A 20,686-nucleotide genomic window follows, 5' to 3' on the forward strand; every position below is an offset into this window, starting at 1 on the left:
ACGGAGCAGACATTCTGCTCTTACAACTTTATTAATCTAGTCCCTCCCTAAAAAATTCAGCTCACTTTTTCAAATTGCAAAGCTAAAAGTTCTTTATTCTCCTTTTCCAAGCTTTATGTTCACAGGTCAAATCGGGGTCTTGTTAGGGTTTCTATCACCGCACTCAACACCAGAACCAAAAGCTATTTACGGAGGATTATTTTAGCTCACAACTCTCAGGCCACATCCATCAGTAAGGAAAGTCAGGGCAGGAACTCAATCAGGGGCCCACGGAAGAACACTGCTCAATGGCTCACTCTCACAGCCTGTTCAGCCTGCTTTCCTTTACTGCCCAAGACCACCTGCCAGGGTTAGCACTGCCCCTGTGGGCTGTCACCTGCTGTCTCACCCCCATCAGCTAGCAAATTAAGAAAATGTACCACAGACTTGCCTGCTGACAATCGGATAGAGGCATTTTCTGAGGTTCCTTTCCCCATAGAATTCTAGCCTGTGTCAAGCTGACAAACAACAAAAAACCCACAAAATTCACCAACCATGACAGTCAGCGTAGTATTAAACATAAATTCTTCCCTTAAACTCTTGGTTGTCTGTCAACAGTGTTTACATATTCCCAAAGACTTCAAGCAAACATTGCTGGGGCTGGGGAGACAATTATGTCAATAAGGTCATTGCTGTGTGTCAGTGTGAGGACTCAAGTTCCATCTCCAGCACCCATGAAAAAAGCATAGCATGGTGGCATGTGATTGTGGTCCCAAAATTGGGGACGCAGACACAGGAAGCGCCTGGGGCTCTTTGGCTCATTGAGTCCTGGGTCCCAGCAACAGATTCTGTCTCCCAGAAAATGGTTAACGATGCCTGTAGAGCAATGGTACTTGAGGTTGTTCTGTGACCTCCACACGTACTCCACACACATGCACAGAAAATATTTACTCACGGTCTAACCAATCAACTCTGTCTCTATCTTCATCTGTAAAAGAAGGATGCTCTTTGCCTTCATTATAAGTGAGATGTATCATGCATAGCAGGCTGGAAAAACCATGTAGAGCTTGAGAGTCAATGGTTCTAATCCTGGCTCTGAAATTTATTTGCTATGTAATGTTGGACAAGTTACAGAATATCTGAGGACTTCAAATACCAAGCAAGCAGTATCACTTTATAGTGTGTGTGCAGCATGTTGCTTTCTAAAATGATTTCGATACACAAAAGGAGCTCAGTAAATGGAAAACAGTATTGTAATGCAAAACAGTGTTTGGACAACCACAAAAACACATCAGGGAATACAATAATCATGAGACCAATAGAAAGGCAAAGGAGAAAAAGCTACAGCCAGCATCGCCTAGAGGGTAACACAATTGTGGGGTGTGAAAATACATGTCTGCAGAGTGTGGGTAGCAAGGCAGGGGAGAGAGAGGATGAATATTTGGAGAAAATGAGAATTTCGTTTTTATTCTCAGGAATACAAGAGCTATTGAAAGCATTTTAAGAAAAACTAAGGAAGTAACTTCTGGGAAATATGGAAAATGAGATTGAAGCAAAGCCAGAGACAGAACAATCACTTGATAAGGAGGCTTATACATGAAGCTGAGCTAGAGCAATGTGGACAAGGCAGGGGCCCATCGAAGAGACTGGGGTGGGGGTAGGGATGCCCAATGAATGAGGACAGTATATGTGTATAAAGGAGTACGGAGGACATTCGTGAATACAGTGGGGCTCATTGTGATTTCAAGGGGGAACTTAATTCCAGCAGTTTGGACAAGAGAGGCATGTAAAGAGATGTCTAAGCAGAGTTCTTCCTCTATGGATCTGAAATCTCCATGGAGATGAGAACTAAAAATCAAAGGGATGGAGCAAAAAGCTGGAAGGGGTAAGGGCCTCTGAAACAATAAATTAGCGGAAAGAGCTTTTGCACATATAACACATTTTTGCAGAAAATGCTAAGAGAGGAGAGCTTGGTTAAAAAAAGCATTCATCAGTGATGGACTTGAAAAGAGACAAGAAGATATGAAAATAATAGTAATAGTATTGGAAAACATTTTATGTGTTAAATTTTTGATTTTGACATTTAACCAATTAGACACAAAATAAAATAAAATCAATAGTCCAACAATGCCTTTAGATTCTGCTACAAAATTTAATCTTTTCTTTCTTGTATGAACAGATATCTAAAAGAGAGAGAAGTTCAAAATGTCAGTGTTTATTTACAAGTTTATTCAAAAGTTTTAGAACAATGATGCTTTGACAGGAAGTCATCAAATGGAAATCAGCTTGTGTCTCAAGAGCACTAAGGGAAAAGGAGCCTTAGGGGTCCTCAGAGGTTGACATCTTGATGCAGAACCTCCAGTGACCCCATCAGTCGAGGAAGTGCCACCTTTCTTCTGTTTACATGGGGAGGTGGAGGTGGAAGGAAAGAGAGGGAGGAAGGAAGAATAAGACATGTTTAATTTAGATCTGGAGGAAGCATTAGGCATCAAGCACTAGAATTTTTAAAGTCTCTATAATCTTAGCATGTCATCCCTCCAATTTAGGCTTAGCCACTGTCTTCAGTTCTCCTATGTTCTCAGTCATATAATACTACACCAAAAATTCTAGAGCCTGCGCATGGTATTTTCTGGGCCCCTTGGGGAGCACTTTAGTCACTAATGAACAGTGTAGAAGTTAGCCCTGTGATGATACGAAAGGTTTAGAAAAGCTTATTTGTTGTAACATTTGATGGTTCACTAAATATCCAAAAGGAGAGGTGGAGAGGTATGGGAACCACACCTGCTCTCCCATAGGACTGAGTCTAGGGACACCCTCCCTTCTAAAAATCGCCATCGCACAGCTGGATGCAGTAAACTGTTCTCATTTTCCCTTCAAATTCATTAAGTTGAATATCCTAATATTTTTTATATTCAAAGGTCAAAAGCCTTGTCATATTTTGAAAGAGACATGGTATATGTATATGCTTACATTCTGAAATTGTTATTGAAGAACACTTTTACTTGCTTCTCAAAATGGCTTCAAATAATAACCAAGGACATGGAACTTAGTTTTAACCCTATGATACATTTTGGTTTTAAGGCTTTCAGTTAAAATAAATGACTTATAAAATGCCTAGAGTTAATAAAAGTATCATCCAGTTTATCAGACTGGCGGGAATCTCTTCTTACTTTACTCACACACACAGTGAGAATCATTAAGTGGAGGCCACACTGAGGCTCACTATGGCAGCAAAGGAGGCCTAAGCAAGGCCGATGGAGGTTGCTAATCACCACATGACCGAACGATCTAGCCTCAGAACAACAAATGTGCTCCTTATTTCCTGAAGTTAGGGCAAATGATATTTTATCAGAGCAATTTAACGACCATCTGAAATCTACTTACTTAATTTACATAACTCTTAAACTAATTTTGTTTATTTATTGGTTTCCACTAGTATAAACAGATTTGTCCATTGCTCTCAAGAACTGTAACAAGGCCAGTTGATGGCTCAGGGTGAGGGTACCTGCTACCAGGCCTGATGACCTGAGTTCTACCCCAGAGTCTATGAAGGAAGGACAAAATTGACGCCTAAAGTGCAAACTCCCACATTCTCTCTTAAAACAACAAATAACTTTTAAAGGAAACATATTGTACCTTCTTTACTGACTTCTTTACTCATTGAAGGTGCTGGGACCTAAAGGAGAAGAACAGTAAAGAGTTAATATATTTAATATTTACATATGCAAAGTGAGCTCAGATATTTTTCATGTGATTATAGAATAAAACTGACATATAACTAAACTCTAACTTCAAAAAAGTAAAGATTCCTTCTGCTTTGTTGGGCTGTTCATTCTTCCTAAGGCACAAGCCCCAGATGTAATGTTAGATAAAAGAAGACATGCTCAGAAATATTTTCCATCAGTGGCCCAGGTGGCCGACTGAGCACCCTTGGCTGAGGGTGTGAAGACATTTTCTTTCGAGCCACACTCAGACGAGCACACAGGAACCACGGCCAACAGTGTGTGCTGCCACCCTCACCCACACTCAACATGTTCACCATCTCCCAAGCAAGGCTCTTGACCCTTCTAGAATTCCATCCGTGTTTTATGATCTTTGGTTAAAGCAGCGGCCAGATCAAAGGTCTTCTTCAGGCAGCAAGCCTTAAAAGTAGCTAGAATTCCCTGGTCTGTTGGATGGGGTCTGGAGGCAGAAGCAGCACTTTGATGTTGGGATGAATATCACTAATGAACGTAAGGGAGAGGATCACCTACTGTAAGGGCAGTCTTGGCAGCTGTGCCATCCCCTCTCCAGCCCTGCTCCACTTCAGCACACAGCTTTGCAGGGGCACCCTGGGAGGGGATGTACCCTCTACCTGGCTTGCCAGGCCTCCTCGCCAGGGCAAGAGTATGCTACAGCATGTGCCTACTCACATGACGGGGCTATTCTGCGGCTCGCAAGGGTTTCAGCCTGTAACCTACGACACTAGTTTGTTGGTAGCAATAAGATACTGAGGATTTGAGAATGGCCTGTAGTGAATATGAAGGGGGTTCGGAGTGCCAGAATCAGGCAGAGAAGTATATCCCTGTATGCACTGCAACGACCACAGCCAACGCCAAGCTTGTGACTTTGAGAGGAGGGGCCGCACTTGATGACATTAGTGGCAGTCAGGCCCGCTGGTTTAAACAGTTCCAGAGTTGTTCTTTATACAAATGTGGAAGTTGGAAGCCTGGAAGTAATGATGTGGGGCCACTGGAGAATCTGTAGAAATGGTGGGCGAGTGAAGGCAGAGGAAAACCACTGGAGAATCTGTAGAAACGGTGGGCGAGTGAAGGCAGAGGAAAACCACTTGCCACAGAAAATCTTTACTATGGACAAAACTCCCTACTCTTGAGCCAGATGCCTGGGAGGCTGGGCTGCCAGGTCCAGGATGTTTAGGGAATGGTAAGTGCTGAGAAAGCAGCTCCAGTCACTTTGTCCCTGTCCATCAGAACTGTAGCTACAGTGGAACGGGGCATGCGTGGCTGGTAAGAAACCACTGATTTTTCAACCTGGTAACTTTAACCACTTTGTACTTCACTTCCAGTCAATCAATAGATATGGCTTCTCAGTGGCAACATTAGCAGTAGACCTGATCTCATTAGGGGCCATGATAAAGCGAGAGAGCAAAACAAGTTCAAGAGAAATGACGTAAGTAAAAGATTAACCATCAGGGTGTGTGAGGCTGTTGCCAGTGTAACACAGTGCACTGTTTATAGGGAACTCTTAAACTAAATAAGAGCACATTCTACAATGCTAAAAAGCACACATATGATGTAGCACTATAAGAAGCAATAATGACGGAGTTAATTACCATCACTGTCAAGTACAATGTACTGATATAACTATACGTGTGACACTTTTGAATGCCTGGTAGAGCAATAGCTTTGCTTAAGCCAACCTCACATTTCTGAGCTCTAAGATGCAATTATGAAACCACGAACATGTTCATGGCCTGTCACAGGCAAAGGGTGGCATGAACGTAGACGTATCCCACTGGTTCTGCTTCTCTGAAGATCCCTAATACTCTCCCCCAGATCATAAATGGTTTGGTTATTTTTCCTTGAAGTATGTGGAACAGGAGGAGCAGGCAGAGGATTATTCTTACTGCTTACCACAGCTTCTTCCCTCACACAAAACACGCTTCACTGGGCTACTCTTGGGGGTAGCAGGTGGAATAGTAACGGCAATGGGCACACATCTGCTCAGATGAAGCACTCAGGACTTGCTGGCAGTATTTACCTACACAGATTACAACCTTCCCCATTTGGGCACTGTTCTATCTTTTTAAGTTTACAATACATTTCACAAAGTTCTTTGGAAAATTCACTGGTCAAATTTCCTGTCTAAAATTAACATCTGCTTTTAACTGGCACTGCCAAATATTTCAGAGAAAGAAAATGAACGGTGCATACACACACACACACACACACACGCACGCACACACAAAACAAAACAATTGAGCAATTTATTAGCCTAAAAACCACCCCCCCCCAAAAAAAGGGCAATCAAGTTCTCTTAAAACATGTATCATGACATTACTTTAAAAAATAATCTCAAGAATGTCATTTCTTTTTTTTTTTTTCATTGTTAGGACCTATTTCTTGCCTGGTTGAATATATTCAGAACACATTTGCCCCTACTTAGAAGAGAACCACCACTACGGGAAGTCAGGTAATGGCAGAGTTGTGTCATGGGTAAGAAACACCTTTCTCACATTAGTGAAGAGAATGATATTTAAGTTTGAGAGTGACAGCAGCGGCCGCACACAAAGCAGCAGATACTCACCTCATCACTGCTGGCACTGACTGCCTGCTACCCTCCTCGCCCACCCAACTGCACACCTATCTGGCCGATTGACAAACACGAGAAGCACACTGATGCCCAAGCACAGCTTACTCCCTGACTTCATCAACTGATATCCAGTTCCCAACTTTCCCTCCATAGGAGTTACTTAGCATTCTTTGAAGTAATCATAACAATTTATATTGCCAAGCTAATCATCGAATATGGGGCTTGAAAACTTTGAGCATTATCAGACTTTTTAAACTGTTGGCAATCTGCTAGCTATGAAACTGCACTGCGTCTTGTTTTTGTTATTATTGGTTTTGTGAGACACGGTCTCACTCCCTAGCCCAGGCTGCCTTGGAACTCAGTATGTGGTTTGAGTTAGTCCCACATTCCCAGCAATCCTCAGGGTCCCTGGCTGGACATGGCATCCTCCTGTCTTGGGCTTGGAAGGCTCTCCCTTCAGCTGTGCAGTTCTCGCCCCTTCGCCTTCCTTCGCCTTTCACAGTCCTGCGTTCACACCCCTCCCCTGTGGGGCTGACCTGGACCACTGCTTAAGCACTGCAATCCGCACCCTCCTGCAGCTGTATCTGCCCCTCCCGCAGCTGTATCCTGCATCCGCACCCTCCTGCAGCTGTATCCGCCCCTCCCGCAGCTGTATCCGCCCCTCCTGCAGCTGTATCGGCCCCTCCCGCAGCTGTATCCGCCCCTCCTGCAGCTGTATCGGCCCCTCCTGCAGCTGTATCCCCTCCTCCTGCAGCTATATCCGCACCCTCCCGCAGCTGTATCCGCCCCTCCTGCAGCTGTATCCGCACCCTCCTGCAGCTGTATCTGCCTCTCCCGCAGCTGTATCCGCCCCTCCCGCAGCTGTATCGGCCCCTCCTGCAGCTGTATCCCCTCCTCCTGCAGCTATATCCGCACCCTCCCGCAGCTGTATCCGCACCTCCCGCAGCTGTATCCGCTCATCCGCTCCTCTCGCTCACTCTTCATCACAGTATGGATTATCTAGTCAAAGTCTACTTCACTTAGACATTTATTATTTATCTTCCCAACTAAAATATAACTTTCAAAAGGACATACGTTTTTGTATCTTTTTTAGTATGCACTCTAGCACTGAAAAATTATGGCAGAGCAGGCAATAACTGAATAACTGATAAATTAGCGGTGGGAAAACCCAACAAATTAAAAGCCGCCATAATTTTAGTTGTTCATAAAGGTCTAAATTTACTAGTTTCTACTTCATAATTAGTTGAAAGCCCCTAATTTATAAGGAGGATTTTAGAGCCTGAGATCTCTGTTAAATACACTTTATATACCTAATTATACAAATTTTAACTTTCGTAATTAAGGATTAATATACAGTTATATTAATACACAATAAATACAGTTGCCTACAGGCAGCATGATCAATAAGGCAGAGAGCTCCTCTTAAAGAAAATCTTGTGAGGTAGGTGATCTACATGGAAATGACAAGGAGGGCTTAGGTACTTCAACCTCTTGAGCCAAAACGTTCCTGCTCTATGAAGATAACATGAGGGACGAACTACTGGGAGAGAACACAGAGAACAAATATAGACAGATGGCAGAAGGCTGGGAACAGGAGGACAATCTGAACACCAAATTTAAGAAATAAACTAGAAGGTTTTAATAGCCCCTGATTTAAATTGCTCAGTTTTAAAAAAAAACACTAACTTCAATACCATTACTTCATTTTATGCTTCCCAAAGGTCTTGACACGTTTCGTTGCTAAATATTTCAGAACCACTGTCAGCGTTCTCATGAGATCCGCATGATTAAAGGATGCTCGGATACTGGCTCCTTACCGATTCAATTAATGATCTTGCTTCCTCTGGCGAGCAACGGAAAGGGCTATCACACACATGCACATTTGTGCTGCAGGAGAGAAGAGAATGTTAGTTAACAAAGCCCAAAATGAAGCAATTGCCAAAAGAAAACCAACCGCAAACTGTCCACACTGGCTGTATGTCAGCCAACGAACGAAGAACAGAACGAATCGGAACACCTACAGTTACAGTACATACAGTATGGAGTAATAGACAACACTGCACTCCCCACAATTAAAACCAGCTAAAATGATATACTATCAAACCATTTCCTGTTGGATACACAAACCTCACAACTATCTAAACCTTTATGAGGAGTCAAATCCAGCACAGAATGAGACTACCTGGAGACATGCTCCTCGGTGGAAGAAGCACTGGAATTGGAAGACAACATGATGACTTTTCTTAGAAGTGGGACAGCCCAGAAAGGCTTGTTCTCCAATCAGTGAGGGCTTGGAAACTCATGTCCTTCTTTGATTGATAGACCCCACAGCATGCTGCCACCGCCCTTCAGATGACAGTAGAGACGGTCATTGCTCTTACAGAGTGAGGCCAATTTCTGATAATGTCACAGAAAAGCGGGTAGCTCGAAATGGGTGTAGGAAGCACCAGCGGAGAAAGAAGCTAAGACCAAGTTACTTTTTTCAGTGAAAGGGAAAAGTGACGAGTGATGGCTGTCCCCAAGAGGAGAATGGGGCAAACACAATCACCTATTTTCTCTCAAGCAGTCCTGACAGATATACCTTATCAAATTTATCTTCACAATTGCTTCGTGAAATATGTTGGGACTCTGTGGTAAGGAGATCTGTCTATCCGTGTGTTTATTTTACACGCTCAACCTGTCAGTAACTGGCAATATTGTTTACAGCAGGTTTCATTCTGGTCACCATCCTAACTTGTTGTGGGACTTACTTTCATTTTGCCATGAACGACGTTTAATTTTTAAAATGTCTATAAGTTTTTTAATGACATTATTTGCTTAGGTATTGACTTATGTGTCTATTTATTTATTCACCTGTATTTGTGTACACTTGCCGCAGCATGTCTGTGAAAAATCAGAGGATGATTTCCAGGAGTTGCTCCTCTCCGTTTTACCATATGGCTCCCAGAGACTGAACTCAGGCCATCAGCTCTGATGGCAAGTGCCTTTACCTGCTCAGCCACTGTGCTGGTCCAAATCTGAGTTTTGTTTCTGAGGTAGTCTCTTACTATGCGCCCCATGTTGGGACACAACTTGCAATCCCCCTTCCTCAGCCTTTTCCACTCCGGGATTATAGGTGTGCGCATCACACACAGTTCTGTGTGAAAAGACTTAGTGATGAGTGGCAGCTGTATTTTAAGACATAACTTCTTTATATTTTCTTCTTCATAACTCATGTTTGAATAGGTGGGAAATTGAAAGTAGTCTGAGGTCAGCTGTTTCTCTAACAATCGTAAAAATATTAATAAGAGGGCTGAAGAGATGGCTTAGTGGCTAAGAACACTAGCTGCTCTTCTAGAGGACCAGGATTTGATTCACAGCACCTACCATGAGGCTTAAAACCACTGAACTCCAGTTTGGGGGATCCAATGCCCTCTGCTGGCCTCCATGGGCAATGCATGCATATGGTACAGAGATAAACATGGAGTCAAAGCATACATACACATAAAAAGAATCAAAATTAAAATAAAACAAAAGGCAGCAGACAAAACAATTAGATCCTGCAAGGTCTTAAGTGCTAGCTGTTCAAAGAAAGCAAGGTGTGGTCTCAGTCCAGTCTACAAAATTGTTTACTATGACAAAGTCAAACGCCTTCCTTGAAACTGCAGGGCAAAAAGAAGTGAGGGCAGGCAGACCAGCTTCCCCAAGTAGGACTGCCAGACAAAATGCAGAATATACAACTACATTTGAACTTCACAGGACTTTAGTTTATTTTCAAAAATAAAAATGAGCATACATCATTTTTAAAATCAGTTCTAAAATTCAAAATGAACTGCATGCATTTTTAATCTGTTGAATCTGATACTCCCATTTGTAAAGTAACCCTCCATCCCTATAACAAAAAACGGAAACATTAGAAAAGAACAACATTTAAGCCAGCATTTAGACATTTTAAAACACTGAATATTTTTATAAATTTCCAGTTAAATATTTTAACAAGTAGCTGCTAGAAGCCTACTGGTTCTGCTGCTTTTTTTAGTATGCATTTTAGTCAATAAAGCAGGCATCTGGCACAGGGGTTCTTAACCGCCCTGATGCAGGTACCCTTTAACACAGGCTGTGCTGACCCTCAACCAGAAAATTATTTTCATTGCTACTTCATAACTGTAATTTTGCTACTTTTAAGAACTGTAATGTAAATGTCTGTTTTCCAATGGTCTTAGGTGACCCCTGTGAAAGGGTCATAACCCACAAGTTGAGAACCACTGATCTAGAGTATAAGAACATTGTGTGTGTATGTGTGTGTGTGTGAATATTTTTCCTCTACCAGGATTTTATGAAGTATGTGGGAATCCTTGAATGTACAACATGTGTTACTGAACGGTTCCTGCTTGTTTAGCTGGGCCTGGTGGTTTAGCGGGGCTGTAATTCCATCTACTGGGGAAATTGAGGAAGAAAGGCAATTTCAAGGTCTGCCCAGGACAATGTGGGCAATGAGAAAAGAAAGGAAAAGGTTATACAGCATTGATGTAGATCTATTTTTAAGTTCAATAGTTTACTGTGTGTCCAGTGCTTGTCCAGATGCTGGGAATAAACACTAAGCCAGTGAGTCCTCACATAACTTGAAATCCCTCAGTCTTTTTAAGTCTCAAACTGGCAATGCCCTGTGGAGAAACTAATAATCACTAAACAGCAAACTAGGGTGCAGGTACCTACTGCAAAAAAAAAAAAATGTGACTAAAATTAGCACTCAAGAATGTGCTTTCTTTCTCTTTTTAATTTTGAGACACTAAATATTTTGTCCTAAATTTCTAAATGTCCTAGTACCACAAAACTAAACAAAGACAATTTATAAATGTCAGATGGTACATGCACAATCTCACTGACCAAGCCACAAAAACATGGCAGTGGACTTTTAAAAAAAATCACCAATATAAAAATGCTGTACATGACAAAAATTATACTTAGAAATTAAAAAGCCATATTAAAAATAGATATAAAACAATTGATTAAATAAAATAGAAATGATCACCTGAAAATAATAGAGACAAAAGAAAATTTATAAAGTCAAGAATGTGGAATTTTAGTGCAAGAAAAATTAGTTTCTTCAAGTCAGTCCTGAGCCCAGCAAAGGCTCACAGTCATGATCAGAGTCAGTGTCCAGGGTACACACTGTCAAGGCTTTCCACTTTAAAGCAACACAACCAAGAATAAAGAGGAGATAACACAAAAGCATGAGGCTCTAGAGTTTGCAAAGAAAATGGCACTGGGGCAAATAAATGTGTGCAGAACTAAATAGAACTGGTACTACTGATTAGTATATTTTAATAAATCACATCACTTAAAAGACAGGCATATATGTCTGTGTGTATGTGTGCATGCCCTTACTCCTGTGCATAGATGCCAGGTGGAGCGGTGCATGCATGCCACAGTGCATGTGCGGAGGTCAGTGGGCAACTCTGTGCAGTTGATTCTCTCCATTTCATGTGGGTCCTGGGGATTGAGATCAGGTCACCAGGCTTCCAAAGGAAGCATTGTTGTCTGCTAAACCATTTCTTTCATTGGTACTACAAAAGAATTTCCAATGAATTTGATGCACCTTCCTTCAGGAAGTTGAAAAATCAACCATAACAACGTCAAGCCATAAATAATTTGGAATAACTGAAAATCTATTTATTTGGTCAAGACCACCTTCTGTGCCGAGTCCTGCGATTATATGCAAAGCGCAGCTTCAGTATACAGCCTAGCAACTGACCCTCTAGCTGCCCACCAGGGAAGACACAGCAGTGGGCAAGAGCCCAGAAGATGTGAAGCCCAGAGGTGATGCTTAAAATGCTTCTGGAATGGAGACATTGACAACAGAAAGAGAGCTGGCAGTGGGAGACAGATCAGGAGGCTGGTGTTGAAGAGCTGAGTTAAGCCCCAGAACTGAAGGGAGCCACGAGAAGGCATCCATATGACAGAGTCACATTTACACTCTTTGAAAGGTACTTCCGTTTAGTACTCGAGAACTAGAGGCGGGAGGATTCAGATTTCAGGATCTTTATTTTATATTTCACACAATGCTAGTAGATATAGGGGAAAATGCACATGGAATCTATGCAGAAAAGGTCTTAACCCTATAGCCAAGGCTTGGTAAATGAGCACATATTTAGATGTTTCAAATTAAAATGGAATGTATGCATGTTGCTACTGTTTGATTCCTCTTAATCATTTAATGGTCCAGGTCATGTTGGACATGAAGATGACCTGAGTTCCATGCCCTGAATCTACAAGAACAATGATGCTGGCGAGCTGTCCTCTGACTGCCACATCTGTGCCGTGTGTGCACACAGACAGATGCATGCAGAAAAATACAGGCAAGACAGGGAACAACCATGGCTTTTACTGTTTATAACAAACGACGTGGTAGGTTTTAAGTAAACAAAGTAACCACATTCTTACATCTTGGAAACTGCTGTTCTTACTCTGTCTTTGCACCCATCACAGAGGACTGCATAAAGCATTTGTTGACATGTCAGAATACCTTATTGAAATAAAAATCATTTGGAAAAAAATAAACCACGTTGGATTCCTAGTTGCATACTGACAGACAACACTCAGCAATGACGTTTAAATACATGCTCCATAAACTAGGCGGTGGTGTCACGCGCCTTTAATCCCAGAACTCTGTGAGTTCAAGGCCAGCTTGTTCTACAGAGTGGGTTCCAGAACAGCCAGAGCTACACAGAGAAACCTTGCCTTGAAAAACCAAAAAATGACATGCTTTTTTGAAACTCTGGGGTTTGAGCACTGTTATGTGGATGCTGAGTAGAAACTGATAACAATTAACATTGTATCTGCAGAAGGGAGGCTCTTACCAGCTGATAGCTCCGTGGTCACATTTCTTCATGAGCATTGCTTTCCAACATTCATGTGAGTTGTTAACAACTTCAATAGCGAAAGCCTAATTCCAACCAAAAACAGACAGAGATAGTTGCATCCTAGCTCCCACCCAAAGCAGTGTTCCACCCACATGGAACCAGTGACTGTTAAGAGTTTGAGCTCTGGAATGGGGGCAAACCTGAGCAGAAAGGCTTCCTTAGTTACCAGCTGTGATGTAGGCACTTAACTCCCCCGAGCCTCGACTTCCTCCTATGAGGAAGAGCATATAATGGGGTTTGGGGAGGATGCAATCTATATAAGGGACAGGCAAACGAAAGTCTGTGGGTCAAATACAGGCTGCTACCTGTCTTTGGCCGGTGGATGCTTTAATGGAATGGCAGCGTTGAGAAGGTATTTGGGAATCATACGCTGTGTCGTGAGGCCCTAAACATTTACTATTTGCCCTGTACAGACACAGTCTGCCCATCTCAGATCTAAACTACAGAGCTAATGGATGAACAAATAAAATGCTGCACAGGAAAGTGCGTAGCCTGGCCCACAACTCGAGGAAGCAAGCACATATTCATTTCATCATTGCCACGAGGGCACACAGTCTAACTGTAAGTTTGGACACGCGCTGTCTGGAAGCAATACATCTTAGAACGGCCCAACTTCTAATTCATAAAACACCTAAAACTGCATAATCAGGAATAAACATGCGGCTAGGTATGCATCTAGAGACACTACCTAACAAAAATCATTAGTCTTCAAAGGAGAAAATGATTTTCACTTCTTTTTTCAGATTAGTTTATGTGTATGTGTGTGTATGTGTAAATGTATGTGCATCACATGTTTTATGTGTATGTGTGTGCACGTGTAAACGTATGTGCATCATATGTTTTATGTGTATGTGTGTGCTTGTGTAAATGTATGTGCATCATGTTTTATGTGTATGTGTGTGCTTGTGTAAATGTATGTGCATCATATGTTTTATGTGTATGTGTGTGCTTGTGTAAACGTATGTGCATCATATGTTTTATGTGTATGTGTGTGCTTGTGTAAATGTATGTGCATCATATGTTTTATGTGTATGTGTGTGCTTGTGTAAATGTATGTGCATCATATGTTTTATGTGTATGTGTGTGCTTGTGTAAATGTATGTGCATCATATGTTTTATGTGTATGTGTGTGCTTGTGTAAATGTATGTGCATCACATGTGTGCATGAGCGCTGGAGGTCAGAGAGGTAATGAGATGCCCTGGAAGGGAGCTACAGGTAGATGTGAACCACCGTGTGGATGCTGGGAGCAAAACCAGACTCCCCTGCAAAAGCAATAACTAAGTTTTTTTTCCCCTTTCTTTAAGGAGATCCTTATTTATTAGCTAATTCTTACTAGCTTATTCTCCTCAATTACAACTAGTTATTATCATACTGAAGAAATAAAGACTCTTGGGCTCGGAGGTAGAAGTGTAATGGAAAATTTAACTTGTGAAATAAAAGTTCTCTCAAGACTACAGAGGGCTGAGCAAAGAGAATGGCTCCATTCTCAACGAGGTGGTATTGGGGACACTACTGTGACAGAGGATAAAAATGGAAATTATTCTGTGAATAATACACGGGAGGATTTTTAGATAAAATTACTCAGGTAATTCTCTTTGTAATAAATTCGAGTGCCTGCTTAATGAAATGGGCAGGGAAACGCTAGAATTAAAAACAAGAGCCACTCTCAGCCGCAGAAAGAGGCACAGCTAAGTGTTCTCGACCTAGGCTCTGCATTTTAAAGGCAATGGCAAAAACCAATGCATAAAATGATTATTTGGAAATGTTACAAGAATGACCCAGTAATCACATAGAAGAAAACGGATGTCCATCAAAAGTCACCAGAACACAGAAGACCTCTGACACTGTAAATTCAAAACTTGCCAGGCTGCCTTTGAGACAATAAAGAACCGTGTGTGTGTGTGTGTGTGTGTGTGTGTGTGTGTAATGTGTGTGTGTGTATGTGTGAGAGAGAGAGAGATATTTTTAGAATTTCAAATGATAAAATATAAAATATATTTTGAAAGAAAAGATAAGAATAATTTATTTCAAAAACATCCAACATTCCATTTCTAAGACAAACCTAAGATACTTTAAATCTTTTAACATAGCCCTTGTGGCATCAAGAATTCCTCTAATGAGCCTTTCAAGAAAACAGCGAGTCTAGCAATGAATTTTTGCAGAGAAATACTTGCTGTCAGCTTTGAGCTTTGTTTCAGTTGTAGAACATACTTTCTGTTTCCTCTCAGAAGCTGGCTAAGAGTGTGCAATTTATTTAGTGGTAACAGCTTTTAAAAAATATTCCACAGTTTAGACTTCAGCTCCTTGGCTGAATGTCTGCATTTGTGTCATATTAGATTAGAGCCACTTTATGGATGCTTTGTGGCACTCTAATGGAAAAATCCTCTATCAGTAGGATAATTCAAGAGTTCTCTTAATTGTTAAGCAACTTCATTAGGTCTGGAAAAATTCAGTCAGGAGGGAATCCTGGGAGGATTTACATGGAGGGAAAGCAGCCTCCCCGAACCAAGAAATGGAACAATTTTTTTCATACACAATTTGCAAGGTTTAAACTAATTGCAGAATCCCCTTACTCTCTAGGATGAGCTATATGTAGGTTGACCTTATTGATTCACTTAAATAATTTGGAAAACTGTTAACACTAATGTCCTTAAATATGGAAGCCAGTACAGAGTGCCTTGTCTTCCTTCTCTATATGAATGTTCACATCAGACTGTCTACGTGAAACATGCCACCAGACACTGAGAGGTACACTTTCAAACCCAGATCCTCATCTTTACCTTGTTTTTGAATTCTCCGTTAAAAGCAAACTTGTTTTCTGGTTTTCCGTCTGGTACCTTATAAAGTCTAAACCAATTAAGAGTGGCTTCCAAGTAACCTGGTTTGAACTTCTTAACATCATCAATATCTGTAAAGGGAGAAACAAAAACGTTTTGTTAAAAACCATGTATACTAAGCAATACCATCAGTCGTGGTCTGAGGACGGCAGGCAGTGTGGGACCAACTCCAGCTCAGATCATTGCCAATTGTGCTGGCCATGCTTGACACGTCTCACATCACATGCGGACTTCCGTTTCCCTATGTAAAACACTGCTCCTTCATCCCACAAACATCTACTGAGTCCCGTCGGACACAGGTTTCTTTCTGCCTGGAAGTTCACAGGGCTCCGCAGCACAGGAAACAGACAGATAGTAAATGATGATAAAGTAAATTGAGGTTATCACACAGAAGAGGATGGTGATATCAGATAAGAGAGTGCAAGAAAACACCACAGAAGAGGGAGTCCCACCAGTAGCCAGATAGGAGAAGTAGAGAGAAGGGCACAGAGGAAACAAGGTATAAAACAGGCTAGGACCGGTGTGTTTGGAGGGAGTGGAGTCTGAGAAGGAAGGGCCACCAAGCAGCCCACACCATGACAGGGACTGGCATCTTCTGACAGGTAATGGAAGGGTTTAAACTAGTAAAATCACAGTATCAGGATTCATGTTTTAGAAGCACTGGTCTAGAAAGGATGAACACAGAGGGCAGCGGTACCTGACAACAGTGCCCTGACACTGGCCGAGAAGGCTGTGTGATTTGATTTGATCTTTTATTCAGTGGTGAGATAACCAAAATGAGCAGATGAAAACAGATGCCTGCAACTGTCATGGCTGACACTGTAGGAAGAAGCAGACAGCAAAGAAACAAATGTGTTCACCGGCAAAAGTCCCATAAAGAAAAGTGCAGCCGAATAAGGAAAACAAAAATGAGTCGGGGGATTTAAACAGGGCGGTACCTAAATAGCACATACACGAAAAAATCTTATCCTAATTCAGCCACGGTTCTCAGGATGTGCTTTTGATGACACTCGCTAGAATATACTCGGAAATAAAGTTACTTACTGAAATTGATAAATCCCTTGTTCAATGAGGTTCCCAGGGAAGCAGCTTTTCTAATATACAATTTAAAAGTATAATAAATCCTTGCCAAAATACTGTAACTAACGGAGACGTTTAGAATCACCCTGCTATGTACAATATCTCACAGCAAAGAACACACAAACTTGGTCAAACTTGAAAGGTTAGAAAGCTCTAACTAAAACCCAGGTGAAGATGTAAACACGGGATTGTCCAGAAACGACCTGGCTCCACATCTTGTGGAAACCCCCATCCTCTCACTGACAAGGAGAGGCCAGGGTCATACAGACAAGCATCATTCCCTTGCTTTTCCCCACTTGCCCCTCCAGGGATGGAGGCTTCATATAAGTGAGATGAATTTAGTGGGGTCGAACCCAGGGAAAGGGCAAGGTTCAGTTTGCTGCCAAACAGTCTTCTGATTTAAAGTCTGAAATGCTACCGAAGGCCACAACCTATCCAAAATATTTTGAAAAAAAAAAAAAGTATCAATGTTACAATTAATCAAAGGCAAAAAGAGAAACTTGCTTGAAAGGGAACGCAGGTTACAGCTGCTTCATTAACAAGAGTCAATATATACTTACTGAGCACTTGTAACTGACTGCAGATCTCAAGACAGGGAATTCGACAGAGTGCACCCTTTAAGGAATGCACACTGTGTTTGGGTTATAGAGTCCTTTGTAATGCCCCAGACTCCAGAATCCAATAAACCCTCCACCTAACACAGCACTGTTTCCTCCTCAAACTCTACTTCTTTTCATATTTTTCTGCTTATCCGGGAGGTTATTTCTAAGGTGAATTTTCCATTGATCGTTTTCTTATATCCTCCTATTCTTAGAAAGCATTCCTTTAAACTGATTAACTCCAGGTTTTTCCAACTTAATGTTACCGTATTCACTTGGGAAAATATTTTAGTATACTAAACTCCAATAACTAGAAATGTACTTTAATTTCCAAAATAGTTTCTTATACTTCAATCTGATTGATGACTCTATCCCTGTACTTTACACAATCTACTGGTCTTTACCTCACTGTATAAAATATTTGTGATGTGGGATTTCCCTCTGTATGCTGTGATTACCATTAAAGAACTGCTTTGAGCCTATAGCAGAGCAGGGCGGGGTGAAGCAGAGTTGGGGGGCACTGGACTGAATGCTGGGAGAAAGAAGAGCAGAGTCAGGAGAAGTCACGTAGCCCCTCAGGAGACAGATGCTGGAACTTTACCTGGTAAGCCACAGCCACAAGGTGATACACAGATTAGTGGAGATGGGTTAAATTAATATGTAAGAGTTAGCCAATAAGAAGCTAGAGCTAATAGGCCAAGCAGTGATTTAATTAATGTAGTTTCTGTGTGGTTATTTTGGGGCTGAACAGCCGGAAACAAACAAGCAGCCCTCCTTACTACACATTTGTTTGGTTATCTTTATTTGATTCACCAACTTCAAAGAAAGACACTAATTACCCAATACCCTTTTCAGCCTAGGAAGCTCTTTGCTCAGAATTCATGGAGGGGACCTTTAAGATACCAGCGATTAAAAATGTCAAACATTTAATAATGCCAAAAAGAAGCAGAAACCTCTAGTAGAAGCTAACCTTGCCAATTCTCAATTAATTACATCCCAAGAGAAAACAGCTGCATTTTTATAAACAACGAAAAACTCAGACAAAATGAGAGGCATGCAATTTTAACATTTTAAAAACCTCAATAGTAAATGTCCAACCAGAAATCTAAGTTAATGAACTATTTTTCTGAAAGTATAAAACACTGCACCTACAATTGATAAACTGATCCACGGTTTACAGAATACACATGAGTTAAACGCAAGGAAACTCATAGCAAAGAGAGCATACCACATTGGCTAAAATGATCGCAGAGCTGCACTATAAAAACCATGAGATGTTTAATCCTTAACCTGTTTTTCTTTCTCGTTGCTTCATTACATTGTCCAGCCAAAGGTGTTAAAAACAAACGCAGGTGTGTTTATACCTTTCCTTCCACTGCAGCAGAACTCGGCACAGCACAGTGCTGTCCCCGTAGTCACCTAGGGACGTGACTCAGTGATGCTGTGCTCGTCTATAAGGTCCCATCCACAGCACTTCTCTGCCACATGCACCTTTGTCATTTTTAAAGAAATGTCGCGATTTCCTAGCATCCATTTACTCTCACTCTTAGGGTTTTATGTGAAACTTTATAATGTAGACAATTACGGCATTTAGTGCAGAGATGGACCACTCCATCAATAAGCGAGGAGAACCTGAAGTACCTATTTAGAAAATCAAGCTAAATATATCTCAGTTTCTCTTCTGGACCAATTACGCCCTTTTAATTGAACTTCAACTTATCACTTTACTGAACTATTCACAAAGGTTCTGCAGTGTGTAAGGCATTCTGAGTGTAGTGTGTGCTGAGTCCAGTGGACCCTTTAGAAGGAGGTATGCACGCCTCCCACCATCGGTGGGGCTTTATCTTTGCCAAGTGTCAGGGATCCTCATTCCCAAGGCATAACTGCAATGGCATCAGTTAGGGATTTAACTAAATATCATGTAAGCAGGTGAATTTATTAATACAAAAGTGTTGGCTGCTGTGAAATTAATTTTGAATGTTCGGAAAGAATCCAATAAAACTGGTTACTAAAAACATCTGTCATCAATTTAGGGCTGGGTAATAAAACAGCTGAGTTAGAGGAAAAATTAAGCATCTCCAGCGCAGGCAGATTTCTGTGCCAGTGAAGTGGGGAAGCATCTTACATAACAGAAGTCGAGCTCACATAAAATGCACTTCAGTGAACTCCTTTTTAAAAACCATTTTTAATTTTCATTTTGATTTTAGGTAAGTGTTCACCCACATGTGCACTACATGCATGCCTAGTGCCTGTGGCGGCAAGCAAAGGGCATTTGGGTCCCCTGGTTGTCATCTGCCATGCGGGTGCTGGGACTTGAACCATGGTCCCCTTGCAGAGCATCCAGTGCTCTTACCCAATGGGTCACATCTTCAGCCCCTTCAGGAGTTTCGTACGAACTGTAGGAACAACTCTCCAGATTTCTTCCATTAGTATTTTCAGGGGGAAGACAGAAAGGAAAAATGCCTTGAGGTCTAAGCGTGACTTCATATTTGAGGATGGGAAGAACAAAGTCCGTGGCTAGAACTCAGTGAACCATGGAACTCGTGAGAAGGGAGGGGCAGCCACATACCTGTCACATGGAAATGGTGCAGGGCAGGGCATACATGTTGGAGGGAAACCTCTTCACATGCCCAGTGGGGAAACAACCACCCTATACAAAGGAGAAAATGAAGCTAGAGCCCCAGGAAGATACTTGAAAGGCGGGGTATGGTGGACACACATTTAATCCCAGCAGTAGTGAGGCAGGCAGAGGCAGGTGGATCTCTGTGAGTTGGAGGACAGCCTGATCTACATGGTGAGTTCTTGGACAGTTCGGAATATTTAGAGAGACTCTGCCTGAGAGAGAGAGAGAGAGAGAGAGAGAGACAGAGACAGAGAGAGAGACAGAGAGAGAGAGACAGAGACAGACAGACAGACTTATAAGAATATCTATACCCATTTAAGATAGAAAGTGAAGAAGATATCAGAAGATGAAAA

At 41.7% G+C, this 20,686-nt stretch overlaps 1 protein-coding gene across 4 annotated transcripts in view; it reads right to left on the bottom strand.

Annotated features, from left to right (window-relative positions):
* Positions 1-2,174: 2,174 nt before the first annotated feature.
* Ppa2 (inorganic pyrophosphatase 2) overlaps positions 2,175-20,686 on the bottom strand; it is a 69,347-nt gene continuing 50,835 nt past the window's right edge. For all 4 annotated transcript variants that reach the window (XM_075981296.1, XM_075981295.1, XM_075981298.1 and 1 more), the window contains 5 exons: positions 15,975-16,102; positions 13,131-13,216; positions 8,109-8,178; positions 3,616-3,655; positions 2,175-2,375 (listed from right to left, as the gene is read on the bottom strand). In XM_075981296.1, coding sequence (XP_075837411.1) covers positions 2,350-2,375; positions 3,616-3,655; positions 8,109-8,178; positions 13,131-13,216; positions 15,975-16,102 — 350 coding nt within the window. In that variant the 3' untranslated portion in view covers positions 2,175-2,349. The remainder of the gene's footprint in view (positions 2,376-3,615; positions 3,656-8,108; positions 8,179-13,130; positions 13,217-15,974; positions 16,103-20,686) is intronic.

The sequence above is a fragment of the Microtus pennsylvanicus genome, chromosome 7, assembly GCF_037038515.1.
Source record: "Microtus pennsylvanicus isolate mMicPen1 chromosome 7, mMicPen1.hap1, whole genome shotgun sequence".
Lineage (NCBI taxonomy): Eukaryota > Metazoa > Chordata > Mammalia > Rodentia > Cricetidae > Microtus > Microtus pennsylvanicus.